General features: G+C 41.4%; 1 protein-coding gene across 1 annotated transcript in view; it reads left to right on the top strand.

The window, feature by feature from the left end:
- Positions 1–14896, top strand: part of LOC128661241 (SCO-spondin-like) — a 624208-nt gene that overhangs the window by 356614 nt on the left and 252698 nt on the right. The window contains exons 79-81 of the mRNA XM_053715520.1: positions 8513–8662; positions 9226–9392; positions 11023–11183. Of these exons, the coding sequence (XP_053571495.1) occupies positions 8513–8662; positions 9226–9392; positions 11023–11183 (478 nt within the window). The remainder of the gene's footprint in view (positions 1–8512; positions 8663–9225; positions 9393–11022; positions 11184–14896) is intronic.

The raw sequence follows: 14896 nt of genomic DNA, 5'->3' as shown, positions 1-14896 counted from the left end.
TCTCACATCATATATAAGGTAGTGCACACACATCACTATCCGGCTGTACTGATTAGCTGTCTCACATCATATATAAGGTAGTGCACACACATTACTATCCGGCTGTACTGATTAGCTGTCTCACATCATATATAAGGTAGTGCACACACATCACTATCCGGCTGTACTGATTAGCTGTCTCACATCATATATAAGGTAGTGCACACACATCACTATCCGGCTGTACTGATTAGCTGTCTCACATCATATATAAGGTAGTGCACACACATCACTATCCGGCTGTACTGATTAGCTGTCTCACATCATATATAAGGTAGTGCATACACATCACTATCCGGCTGTACTGATTAGCTGTCTCACATCATATATAAGGTAGTGCACACACATCACTATCCGGCTGTACTGCTTAGCTGTCTCACATCATATATAAGGTAGTGCACACACATCACTATCCGGCTGTACTGATTAGCTATATCACATCATATGTAAGGTAGTGCACACATCACTATCCGGCTGTACTGATTAGCTGTCTCACATCATATATAAGGTAGTGCACACTCATCACTATCTAGCTGTACTGCTTAGCTGTCTCACATCATATATAAGGTAGTGCACACACATCACTATCCGGCTGTACTGATTAGCTATATCACATCATATGTAAGGTAGTGCACACATCACTATCCGGCTGTACTGATTAGCTGTCTCACATCATATATAAGGTAGTGCACACTCATCACTATCTAGCTGCACTGATTAGCTGTATCACATCATATATAAGGTAGTGCACACACATCACTATCCGGCTGTACTGATTAGCTGTCTCACATCATATATAAGGTAGTGCATGTTACGGTACCAACAGGATACCAAGGGTTAATACCAGGGAACAACGTCCTGCATAGGGAATCAGCAATTCACAAACCAGCCAGTTTTCAGGTTTAAACAGAATATATCCTTTATTTGAAGGCAGCACACAGATTTATACACCCTGGGTTCAGGTTACAAAGGGCATTGGTTTAACAGTAAAGCAAACATATGAACAATGCATCAAACCTCTAACAATTGTCTATTCACAGGTAAAACAGATTAACATATTAAGTTAATTAACTAGGGAAGAATGTTTACTCAGACAATCTGATGTTGGGCAGTCTAATTAACATAATCACACAAGGACACAATCAGTTTACCCAGACAGACTCCTGAGACACAATCAGATCTGAAACATACATAGAATACGTCTTATTACAGAATATAGGAACAGTTCTTATTAGCTATAAAGTCTTTTATGCCCACTTGCTTTATAGAGTCACAATTGCTCCCAAAAGGTGCACTCACACCCTGTACCCATCCTGTATTTATGGATACAGGGTGACATAGACATAAGACAGAGTTATGAAAGTACATGGGGTGTCCAGCATATAAAATTCCATATTTCCATGCAGTCTCTGGGTATCCTTAAGCCCATGTACCTCCAGCCCAAAGAATGTTCCATAACAGGCCCTCCAATGTACAGTGGCGAGATTGGTTTCGTCACATCTCTCCCCTTTTCCAAACAGACTAACAGGGTATCTGACCTCCTGCCGGTCAGTGCCCTGGTTAGTCCAGCAACCCACCCATAAAACACAATTAGTAGTACAGCCCACCCACAATAAATGGTTACTACACCTGAGTACGGGGAAAACTTGTCCATGTCCAGGTGCCTCACCACAGCTGTGTGGGGGACTGGTACGCTGAATTGGTGGGTTGCGAGGTGGGCAGAGACCAGCTGTACTCTGCCCGGGTGCCAGCACTACCATGGAAGTAGCCTGGTGGGAGCCTGGTTGCTGGAGGGGAAGACCGACTGTCTCCCCTTCGGATACATAGCTGTGCTGCTGGAGGGGGAGACCAATCGTCTCCCCTTTGGCTAAACAGCCGTGTTGCTGGGGGACAGGACCATCAAACTCCTCTCCCTCTGGTTTGTCAGTTTGCTGGGACAATCCATCTGTATTCCCGTTATGAGAGAGAATTCCTGTCCATACAAACAAGGGTTCAAATTCCTCAGTGCCCAGACCAGGGCCAAACAGTCCTTCAAAATCCCATCAGCTTCTTTACGAGTTTTCTGTACCTGCTCTTTATAGGTATCCACAATCCCTTCATACTGACATAGGGTGCCCTTGAGTTGCTGCACCTCACTATGAGCCAGCGTCAGCTTCTCCTCCAGTGTCACTAAGTTTGTCTTTAATGTTTCATGTTCCACTCTCAAGCTGGTGTTTTCTGCAGTCTGTCGGTGCAGCTTGTCTAGCAGAGATTCCTGTTCTAAACGTGCTTTTTCCTCTGCGCTCCTCTTCTCCTTCATCAGCGCATTGTAACGGGACCTCCACATATCAATAGCGGATAGAGATTTACTGAGCTCAGCGTCCTGGGGCTTAGCAGCAGGTGGGTCAGTCTCTGCTGCACGGATCTGGGCACGGGTAGTCACAGAGTTAACATCAGCGGGACCCATAGGAGCATAGGCAGAAACAAGGGGGGCCAAGTCATTTCCAAGAAGAACATCAGCAGGTAAGTCCTTCTTGACCCCCACATTCACAGGTCTAGCGCCCACTCCCCAATCCAAATGTACCCTGGCAACAGGTAGGCTGAACACATCGCCCCCTGCTACCCTCACAGCCACAGTGTCTCCAGTGTACTGTTTCTCAGACACCAAGTTCTTTTGAAGCAAGGTCATGGTAGCACCAGTATCCCGTAGACCACTGACCTTCTTCCCATTCACTTTAACCAGTTGCCGGTTATTCCGGTGGGCAGCTTGCACAAGGTCTGCCTCATGTAGGATGCTCCAGCATTCTTGCGCCTCTACGTAGCGGGCCGCAGGCTGAGGATTACGTGGGATTCCGCCGGCGGGTCTTCTCCAGGACTGCGCTTGGTTCGCTGCGTTTAGGGGACACTCTGGTCTTTTGTGCCCTAGTTGCTTACATCTAAAGCACCGAATAGGTTGTGAGTAGCACCGCAGGGCTCTCTGAGGGTAGTTCGTGGCCGGAGGCCGTGTGGTATAGTGGTGCGCCGGGGTTTGGTAACTGGCAGCTGCTGGGGTGACTGGGGGTCTGTACTCCACTCTAGCAGGGGGCTTAGTGGTAGCAGTGTCCAGTTTGCGGGCATCCGTATACTCATCTGCCAAGCGAGCCGCTTCCTGCAGGGTGGAGGGTTTACGGTCCCGAACCCACTCTCGAACTCCTGCGGGTAATTTGTCGAAGCAATGTTCCAACAGGAATAGCTGCAGCACCTCTTCCCCAGATATGGCTTGGCACCCCGCTATCCAGTGAGCTGCTGTGCGGTGCACCTTACATGCCCACTCAAGGTAGGAATCTCCAGCTAATTTAACAGTGTCTCTGAACCGTCTCCGGTATGCCTCCGGTGTAACCGCATACCTGGAGAGCAGAGCCTCTTTTACAGTATTATAATCCCTGACTTCCTCATCTGGAATGGCCCGAAAAGCCTCTCTGGCCCGGCCGGATAATTTTCCAGATAATATCGTGACCCAGTCCTCTGCGGGTACCTTGTGTAGTGCACATTGCCTCTCAAAATCCGCAAGGTACCCATCAATCTCTCCTTCTGTTTCCAGGAAGTTTTTAAAAGCTGCAAAATTTACTTTTCTCTTTTCCATCTTAGTCAGTATTGTAATAATCCCCCTCTTCCTGAGGTTACTGGCTTGTGTAGTTGCTCTTCTGGGCGATAAGGTTCATTCCGTCGATGCCACCAATGTTACGGTACCAACAGGATACCAAGGGTTAATACCAGGGAACAACGTCCTGCATAGGGAATCAGCAATTCACAAACCAGCCAGTTTTCAGGTTTAAACAGAATATATCCTTTATTTGAAGGCAGCACACAGATTTATACACCCTGGGTTCAGGTTACAAAGGGCATTGGTTTAACAGTAAAGCAAACATATGAACAATGCATCAAACCTCTAACAATTGTCTATTCACAGGTAAAACAGATTAACATATTAAGTTAATTAACTAGGGAAGAATGTTTACTCAGACAATCTGATGTTGGGCAGTCTAATTAACATAATCACACAAGGACACAATCAGTTTACCCAGACAGACTCCTGAGACACAATCAGATCTGAAACATACATAGAATACGTCTTATTACAGAATATAGGAACAGTTCTTATTAGCTATAAAGTCTTTTATGCCCACTTGCTTTATAGAGTCACAATTGCTCCCAAAAGGTGCACTCACACCCTGTACCCATCCTGTATTTATGGATACAGGGTGACATAGACATAAGACAGAGTTATGAAAGTACATGGGGTGTCCAGCATATAAAATTCCATATTTCCATGCAGTCTCTGGGTATCCTTAAGCCCATGTACCTCCAGCCCAAAGAATGTTCCATAACAGGCCCTCCAATGTACAGTGGCGAGATTGGTTTCGTCACAGTGCACACACATCACTATCCAGCTGTACTGATTAGCTGTCTCACATCATATATAAGGTAGTGCACACACATCACTATCCGGCTGTACTGATTAGCTGTAGCATATCATATATAAGATAGTGCACACACATTACTATCCGGCTGTACTGATTAGCTGTCTCACATCATATATAAGGTAGTGCACACACATCACTATCCAGCTGTACTGATTAGCTGTCTCACATCATATATAAGGTAGTGCACACACATCACTATCCGGCTGTACTGATTAGCGGTCTCATATCATATATAAGGTAGTGCACACACATCACTATCCGGCTGTACTGATTAGCTGTCTCACATCATATATAAGGTAGTGCACACACATTACTATCCGGCTGTACTGATTAGCTGTCTCACATCATATATAAGGTAGTGCACACACATCACTATCCAGCTGTACTGATTAGCTGTCTCACATCATATATAAGGTAGTGCACACACATCACTATCCGGCTGTACTGATTAGCTGTCTCACATCATATATAAGGTAGTGCACACACATTACTATCCGGCTGTACTGATTAGCTGTCTCACATCATATATAAGGTAGTGCACACACATCACTATCCGGCTGTACTGATTAGCTGTCTCACATCATATATAAGGTAGTGCACACACATCACTATCCAGCTGTACTGATTTGCTGTCTCACATCATATATAAGGTAGTACACACACATAACTATCCGGCTGTACTGATTAGCTGTCACACATCATATATAAGGTAGTGCACACACATCACTATCCAGCTGTACTGATTAGCTGTCTCACATCATATATAAGGTAAGGCACACACATCACTATCCGGCTGTACTGATTAGCTGTCTCACATCATATATAAGGTAGTGCACAGACATCACTATCCGGCTGTACTGATTAGCTGTCTCACATCATATATAAGGTAGTGCACACACATCACTATCCGGCTGTACTGATTAGCTGTCTCACATCATATATAAGGTAGTGCACACACATCACTATCCAGCTGTACTGATTAGCTGTCTCACATCATATATAAGGTAGTACACACACATCACTATCCAGCTGTACTGATTAGCTGTCTCACATCATATATAAGGTAGTGCACACACATCACTATCCGGCTGTACTGATTAGCTGTCTCACATCATATATAAGGTAGTGCACACACATCACTATCCAGCTGTACTGATTAGGTGTCTCACATCATATATAAGGTAGTGCACACACATCACTATCCAGCTGTACTGATTAGCTGTCTCACATCATATATAAGGTAGTGCACACACATCATTATCCGGCTGTACTGATTAGCTGTCTCACATCATATATAAGGTAATGCACACACATCACTATCCGGCTGTACTGATTAGCTGTCTCACATCATATATAAGGTAGTGCACACACATCACTATCCGGCTGTACTGATTAGCTGTCTCACATCATATATAAGGTAGTGCACACACATCACTATCCAGCTGTACTGATTAGCTGTCTCACATCATATATAAGGTAGTGCACACACATCACTATCCAGCTGTACTGATTAGCTGTCTCACATCATATATAAGGTAGTGCACACATCATTATCCGGCTGTACTGATTAGCTGTCTCACATCATATATAGGTAGTTCACAGACATTACTATCCAGCTGTACTGATTAGCTGTCTCACATCATATATAAGGTAGTGCACACATCATTATCCGGCTGTACTGATTAGCTGTCTCACATCATATATAAGGCAGTGCACACACATCACTATCCGGCAGTACTGATTAGCTGTCTCACATCATATATAAGGTAGTGCACACACATCACTATCCAGCTGTACTGATTAGCTGTCTCACATCATATATAAGGTAGTGCACACACATCACTATCCGGCTGTACTGATTAGCGGTCTCATATCATATATAAGGTAGTGCACACACATCACTATCCGGCTGTACTGATTAGCTGTCTCACATCATATATAAGGTAGTGCACACACATCACTATCCGGCTGTACTGATTAGCTGTCTCACATCATATATAAGGTAGTGCACACACATCACTATCCGGCTGTACTGATTAGCTGTCTCACATCATATATAAGGTAGTGCACAGACATCTATATTCAGCTGTACTGATTAGCTGTCTCACATCATATATAAGGTAGTGCACACATCACTATCCGGCTGTACTGATTAGCTGTCTCACATCATATATAAGGTAGTGCACAGACATCACTATCCGGCTGTACTGATTAGCTGTCTCACATCATATATAAGGTAGTGCACACACATTACTATCCGGCTATACTGATTAGCTTTCTCACATCATATATAAGGTAGTGCACACACATCACTATCCAGCTGTACTGATTTGCTGTCTCACATCATATATAAGGTAGTGCACACACATCACTATCCGGCTGTACTGATTAGCTGTCTCACATCATATATAAGGTAGTGCACACACATCACTATCCGGCTGTACTGATTAGCTGTCTCATATCATATATAAGGTAGTGCACACATTACTATCCGGCTGTACTGATTAGCTGCCTCACATCATATATAAGGTAGTGCACACACATAACTATCCGGCTGTACTGATTAGCTGTCTCACATCATATATAAGGTAGTGCACACACATCACTATCCAGCTGTACTGATTAGCTGTCTCACATCATATATAAGGTACTATCCGGCTGTACTGATTAGCTGTCTCACATCATATATAAGGTAGTGCACACACATCACTATCCGGCTGTACTGATTAGCTGTCTCACATCATATATAAGGTAGTGCACACACATCACTATCCGGCTGTACTGATTAGCTGTCTCACATCATATATAAGGTAGTGCACACACATCACTATCCAGCTGTACTGATTAGCTGCCTCACAGCATATATAAGGTAGTGCACACACATCACTATCCGGCTGTACTGATTAGCTGTCTCACATCATATATAAGGTAGTGCACACACATCACTATCCAGCTGTACTGATTAGCTGCCTCACAGCATATATAAGGTAGTGCACACACATCACTATCCGGCTGTACTGATTAGCTGTCTCACATCATATATAAGGTAGTGCACACACATCACTATCCGGCTGTACTGATTAGCTGTCTCACATCATATATAAGGTAGTGCACACACATCACTATCCAGCTGTACTGATTAGCTGTCTCACATCATATATAAGGTAGTGCACACACATCACTATCCGGCTGTACTGATTAGCTGTCTCACATCATATATAAGGTAGTGCACACACATCACTATCCAGCTGTACTGATTAGCTGTATCACATCCTATATAAGGTAGTGCACACACATTACTATCCGGCTGTACTGATTAGCTGTATCACATCCTATATAAGGTAGTGCACACACATCACTATCCGGCTGTACTGATTAGCTGTCTCACATTATATATAAGGTAGTGCACACACATCACTATCCGGCTGTACTGATTAGCTGTCTCACATCATATATAAGGTAGTGCAAACACATCACTATCCGGCTGTACTGATTAGCTGTCTCACATTATATATAAGGTAGTGCACACACATCACTATCCGGCTGTACTGATTAGCTGTCTCACATTATATATAAGGTAGTGCACACACATCACTATCCGGCTGTACTGATTAGCTGTCTCACATCATATATAAGGTAGTGCACACACATCACTATCCGGCTGTACTGATTAGCTGTCTCACATCATATATAAGGTAGTGCACACACATCACTATCCGGCTGTACTGATTAGCTGTATCACATCATATATAAGGTAGTGTTCAGAGTTGTACAGGGCTGTATTATTAACCTGTCAGGTAAGCTGCTGCTGTGCAACTGCTTACAGAGCTTAGTGATTTATTTGGATCTAAATATAATTTATATGAGTGCTTAACAAGGAGTTGAGCAGAACTGTTCCAATGTGTGGACAAATAGGTTGGCTTTATTGATGACATTAGAGTGTTTTGTATATAATAAAAAAGCAATAAGAGTAGCTGCCTCCTCTCCCACCACTTATTGCTGTGTGTCTCTCATGTCATGTTTGGTTACAGATGGAGATACATGGAGTGAGTGGTCTCCGTGGTCACCCTGCAGCGTGTCTTGTGGTGGGGGGGAGCAGATCCGCGTACGAGAGTGTCACCGGGATGAGTGCTCTGGGAAAGCCGTACAGAGCAAAACCTGCAATAATCAAGTCTGCCTTGGTGAGTAAATGAGATCTTTATTCTGGGGCACCATGAAGAAGATTCCTTGACTCCTCAATCTTTATAGTCATGGTTGGCATTAACTAGTATCACCGTATCAGAGAAAGCCAAACAGCAAGAGTCAGTCAACAAGTTTATTGGGGAATTGGAGTAGGTGGTCAGTTATATAGGTCATCTCCAAAATTGGCCACCATTCATTCAGGGCATCCAGGGTGGAGAATCAACCAATTGCCTTGAAAATGTGCAGCAGAGAAAAAAAACTTGTGTAATTACTAAACACCCAGGGTCTAGGATATTAGAATTCTTAGTGTTTTTTGTGCTCTTCAGTCTGACACAAATATAATCATAAAGCTCGGTGGAACTTGGAAAACACATTATAATTACTACCTACAATGGACAGTAGATTACTAGCAGAACCCTGATATTTGTTTTCTGATGTCAGCATTGGGACTAAAACTCATAGTTATTGTATTTTCATTTTTTTGCACTTCATGTGTTTCCTGTAATAGAGAGTTATGGTGTTGGTTTTTAATCTCATGCACCTCTTGCTTATTCTCTTCTAGATGTCGGATGCCCACCAGACCGCCTCTATCGGGAGTGTGAGAAGGGAGACGGCTGCCCATACAGCTGTGCCCACCTTACACAACAGGTTGATTGTTTTGCAGACGCCTGTGAGGAAGGTTGTCACTGCCCTTTAGGAACCTACTTACACAACAGCTCGTGCGTCACTGTAAGACTCTTATGTTATATTTATTTTACCTCTAGGTTAATTTCTTATTTTTTTTTTAATATCAGACCCTTTACAAAATGATATATTCAAATCCCACAATGCACAATTCCTTAAAATATTAAATCATCATTTACTTCCAAGTCTTTACTTTTGTATCTATAAATAACAACAAAGAGCAACATTAGGAGTGCAGTTTGTGGGCAAACAATATTGGGTTTTCGTGTTTGTTTGCATCAAAGTTAAATTGCGCTCGTATTACAAGTTGAAAGTACGTTTACTTGAGTGCAATTTAATTTAACTCTTTTCTGGTTAGCACATCCTCAGAGCTCTGGTTAACTGCTTCGTGAAACAAAAAGTCACAAAACACCTAAAAAGTACATTGAAAAGCAAAGTTACACTCATTATAACACCATCTAATAAAAAAAATCTAAAAAAAATATTGCACAAAACTGTATAAGGGCTGAACTAAATGAGAACTCAGGTGTAAGAAGAAGAAAAAGGCAGGCTAAGGGCTTTAACATGGACATACATACATATGCATGTCTAAAGATATCTATGTATGCATATATAAATATGTCTATATATGTTTACAAATGTATTTATATGTGTATATATGTATATACAGACATATATCTATACATGCATATGTACACATATATAGACATAAATGTATAAGTGCATTAGAGCCCTTTGTAGTCAAGTAGATGAAAACATGTAAAATCATAATTATGCAATATTCATATTTAATATTCTTATACTGTGTATTTACTGTAAATATTACACATTTCAATGTTATACATATAGCAGAGTTGTTCTAAGTATTTATATATATATCTGTGTATATATATATATATATATATATTGTGTGTGTATATATATATATATATATATATATATATATAGATAGATAGATAGATAGATAGATAGATAGATAGATAGATAGATAGATATTGTATCATATTAGCATCAGATATATGTAGATACATGTATTTATAAATGAATAGAACATATTCTGCTATATGAAGAACATTGGAATGTGAGATATTCATATTTTAATGTCCGGTTAACGCACTTGAAAATATGTGCTCAGGTTAGTGCGTGAGTGGGGCGTTTTTCTTTCTACTTTTTTTCTCCATTGTCTTCTATGTGGGAATTGCCCGCAATATTCTAGGTTTGTGTTTTTGCGCTCATCAGGTTAGCATGTGAGTGTTAAAGTTTTGTTTTTCAACTTGTAATACGAGCGCAACCCAGCGCACTCAAAACGTTTTCTTCCAGTGCAGTAAGCATGCGAACAAAAGCGTCAAATAGCAATCCACTCGTAATCTGGCCCAAAATCCTTATTTGAAAAATATGTTTAATACTACTATTTGTTAATACTACTGGGGAAAAATCCCAACGCTTTTATAGGGAAGATCGACACAAAAACCTTTATAAAAATAACCAGCAGATATATAGGCTGCACCGTCCTACAATTCCTCATAAATCTATTGTACATTATTTTTATCTGATTGTCGTCTAACTTATGAATGTGACTGCAGGACAAAAACAGGACGCGTATATTATGTCATTTCTTTATTTGTGTGCACTCAGCTGCTCCATAATGATAAATCTGTTGTTTTTTATTTTACAGAACTGTCCGTGTGTAATATCTGAGGAGTCCATCCAGGGGCTAAGGAACCACTCAACAAATCCATGGGTTCCTCTTACCCTTTTTTCAGAGCAAGGAGCCAGAGTTGTGGTGGGAGAGGAGCTAATGCCAGGAGACCGGGTTCAGCACGAGTGCAGCTCTTGGTACGGGAAGGGTTTGGTCTATGATTTCATGTCTGAGCCTTTATAGGACATTACTAGAAGCCTGAGAGCTAATTATAATTGTCTGTACATTGTAGAGTGATTGCCTAATCCTAACGGCATTATTAGATGTTAGAATTCATTTATATTAAATGTGTTATTTAGTTTTTAAAATGATAATAACCTTTGATGAATTTATTATTGAAACTTCCCCAATTTTCATTTTGTTGTGACCCTGTCATAGCTATTAAATATCAGTCAATAAACATTAATAAGTACATTAAGGGACTTTAATCTAAAAATGTAAAATGCACCATATTGTATAACGCTCTTTGTGTTAACGAATGTCCAGTGCAGGTGAGGAGTGCTGAGGCAGGATCTCGTATTCGTGTGACAGTCCTTAGCAAGCGCAATAATGCACAAATAGGTTGTAGAATAGAACAAAATGGTTCCAGATCTTTATGTTTATGACTTTACTGGAAATAAAAAAGAAAGTCCAAATGAAGTACAGCCACTCCTTCCCTGTGCAATAAAGGCCGCCACAAAAGCTTATATGCAGTATACCAAAAAGCAGAATTCAGCAGCACTGTCCAGGCTATTTTTTTAAAAGACCTTTGTTTCAAAATATTGGTTAAAAAGTTACACTTTTGGGTAAACACTTTTAGGGGCCAATCGATCACTGCCCAAACGTATACCCTTGTTTCCGTGTGAGCCTTTAGGCTCGTTGGAAACAGGAGTTAAGAAGCAGCGGTCTGAAGACCGCTGCTCCTTAGCTCGTACTCCACCTCTTAGGTGGCGTACAGCAATCCGCCAAATTGAGTATGATCGGGTTGATTGACACCCCCTGCTAACGGCCGATTGGCTGTGAATCTGTAGGGCATTGCACAAGGAGTTCACCAGATATGTTAGAAGAAAAGAAGGGGATGCGCTCCAGAGCTAACTGTTTCCAAAGTGTACATTAGTATAAGTACCTAATGAGTACAACCAGAGTAAATAACAATTGGATATTTATTTTACTAAAATATAGACAATAAAATGTAATTAATCCAATATGTGTACAGATAAATCAGATGCCGGCATCTAAATAAAACACAACTCATATTTAAAACATCACAATGTGCACAATAAGAATGGCCAAAATGTAAGTTTAAAAAGAATAAAAAGTCATTAGCGTGTCTCAAAAAAGGAGTGCGTCCGATTCTGTATTTGAACATTTAACAGGAAGGTTTTAGAGCAGATCTGTGGGATACCAGACTATGAGGCCTATGTATCAAAGGTCTGGCGGACTTGATCCGACAGTGTGCATCAGGTCCGCAAGACCTCGCTGATTCAGCATTGCACCAGCAGCTCACAAGAGTTGCTGGTGCAACGCCGCCCTCTGCAGACTCCAGCAGGGAGGTGTCAATCAACCCGATCATACTCAATCGGGTTGAATCGAGGCGATTCCTGTCCGACTGATCAGAGCAGGCGGACAGGGTTATGAAGCAGCGGTCTTTAGACCGCTGCTTCATAACTGGTGTTTCTGGCGTATGGAGCCCACAAGCGTATGGAGCCCACAAGTGTATGGAGCCCACAAGCGTATGGAGCCCACAAGTGTATGGAGCCCACAAGCTCCATACGGAGCTTGAAAAATGGGCCTCTAAATGTGAAATCCAGCGTTTTTGAAGCCTTGTATGTTTTACTATAATAGTACCTTTACCTTGCGCTTGGTAACGCTAGGTTTCTGAACTCATTGTTTGTGTTGAACCCTCTGTAACAAACTATCAGCTAGATTACGAGTTTTGAGCGCTATAGGGAAATTAACGAACGCAACAAAAGTGGCCATTACAAGTTTTGAAAAAAAAACAGGCTTGTGCGTGCAATATGGGGTTTTTAAGCTCCATACCGCACACAAAACAAGTGCTATTTTGACGTGCTCATGCACGCTTTCCCTATAGACATCAATGGGGAGAGCGGGTCAGAAAAAGTCTAACACCTGCAATCGCAGAAAGAAAAGCTCCGTAACGCAGCCCCATTGATGTCTATGGAGAAAAAGAAAATACGGTTTAAACACCCTAACATAAACCCCACGTCTAAACACCCCTAATCTGCTGCCCCCGACATCGCCGACGCCTGCCTAGAGTTATCAACCCCTTATCTGCCGCTCCCGATATCGCTGCAACCTAAATAAAGGTATTAACCCCTAATCTGCCACTCCCGATATCGCCACCACTATACTAAAGTTATTAACCCCTATCCCCCTGCACTCCAACATCGCCCACACTATAATAAATCTATTAACCCCTATTCCGCCGCTCCCCAACATCGCCGCAACTAAATAACCCTATTAACCCATAAACCGCCAGCCCCCTCATCGCAACAACCTAAATTAAACTATTAACCCCTACACATACCCCTAAACCTAACCCTAACATAATTAAAATAGATCTAAATTAAAGTTACAGTTATTAATTAAACAATAACTATTTAAATCTAAATACAAACTTACCTGTGAAATAAAACCTAAGCTAGCTACAATATAACTCATAGTTATATTGTAGCTAGCTTAGGTTTATTTTTATTTCACAGGTAAGTTTGTATTTATTTTAACTAGGTAGACTAGTTAGAAAATAGTTATTATTAACTATTTACTAACTACCTAGTTAAAATAAATACAAACTTACCTGTGAAATAAAACATAAGCTGCCTTACACTAAAACCTAAAATTGCAAAAAATAATATAACTTACCTTTAAAAAATAATACAACTTACCTTTAAAAAAAAAAATTAAAAAAACCTACTATTACAGAAAAAAACAAACGAAATTATCCAAAATAATAAAAATTATTCTTATTCTAATACCCTTTAAAAAAAAAAACCCACTCCAAAATAAAAAAGCCTAATCTAAAATAAACTACCAATGGCCCTTAAAAGGGCCGTTTGTAGGGCATTGCCCTAAAGATATTAGCTCTTTTTCTGAAAAAAAAAAAAAAAATACAAATACCCACTAACATTACAAACCCCCACCCCCCCAAACCCACAAAATATAAAAGACTATATTAAAAATCTAAGCTACCCATTGCCTTGAAAATGGCATTTGTATTGGCATTGCCCTTAAAAGGGCATTTAGCGCTTTTACTGCCCAAACCCTAATCTAAAAATAAAACCCACCCCAAGAAACCTTAAAAACCCTAACACTAACCCCAAGACGATCCACTTACAGTTTTTGAAGTCCCACTTGAACGATCTTCATCCCAGTAGAGAAGTCTTCATCCAGGTGGCCTCTTCAATCTTCATCCCGGTGGAGAAGTCCTCATCCAAGCGGCGAGAAGTCTTAATCCAGGTGGCCTCTTCAATCTTAATCCAGGTGGCATCTTCTATCTTGATCCCGGCGGCGCGGAGCGGATCCATCCTGAAGACATCCGGCGTGGAGCATCCTCCTCATACAGTCGCCGCCGTACACTGAATCTTCAATGCAAGGTACACAATTCAAAATGGCGTCCCTTTGAATCAGCCAATAGAATGAGAACTGCTAAAATCCTATTGGCTGTTCAAATCAGCCAATATAATTTAAGCAGCTCTAATTCTATTGACTGATTCAAAATTTTCAGCCAATAGGATTGCAAGGGATGCCATTTTGAAATGGCTCCCTTGCATTGAAGATTCAGTGTACGGCAGCGACCGTATGAAGCGGATGCTCCGCACCGGAAGTCTTCAGGATGGACCCGATCCGCGTC

Source organism: Bombina bombina, chromosome 5 (assembly GCF_027579735.1).
Source record: "Bombina bombina isolate aBomBom1 chromosome 5, aBomBom1.pri, whole genome shotgun sequence".
NCBI classification, from domain to species: Eukaryota; Metazoa; Chordata; class Amphibia; order Anura; family Bombinatoridae; genus Bombina; species Bombina bombina.
This window is presented reverse-complemented; position numbering and strand designations above follow the sequence as displayed.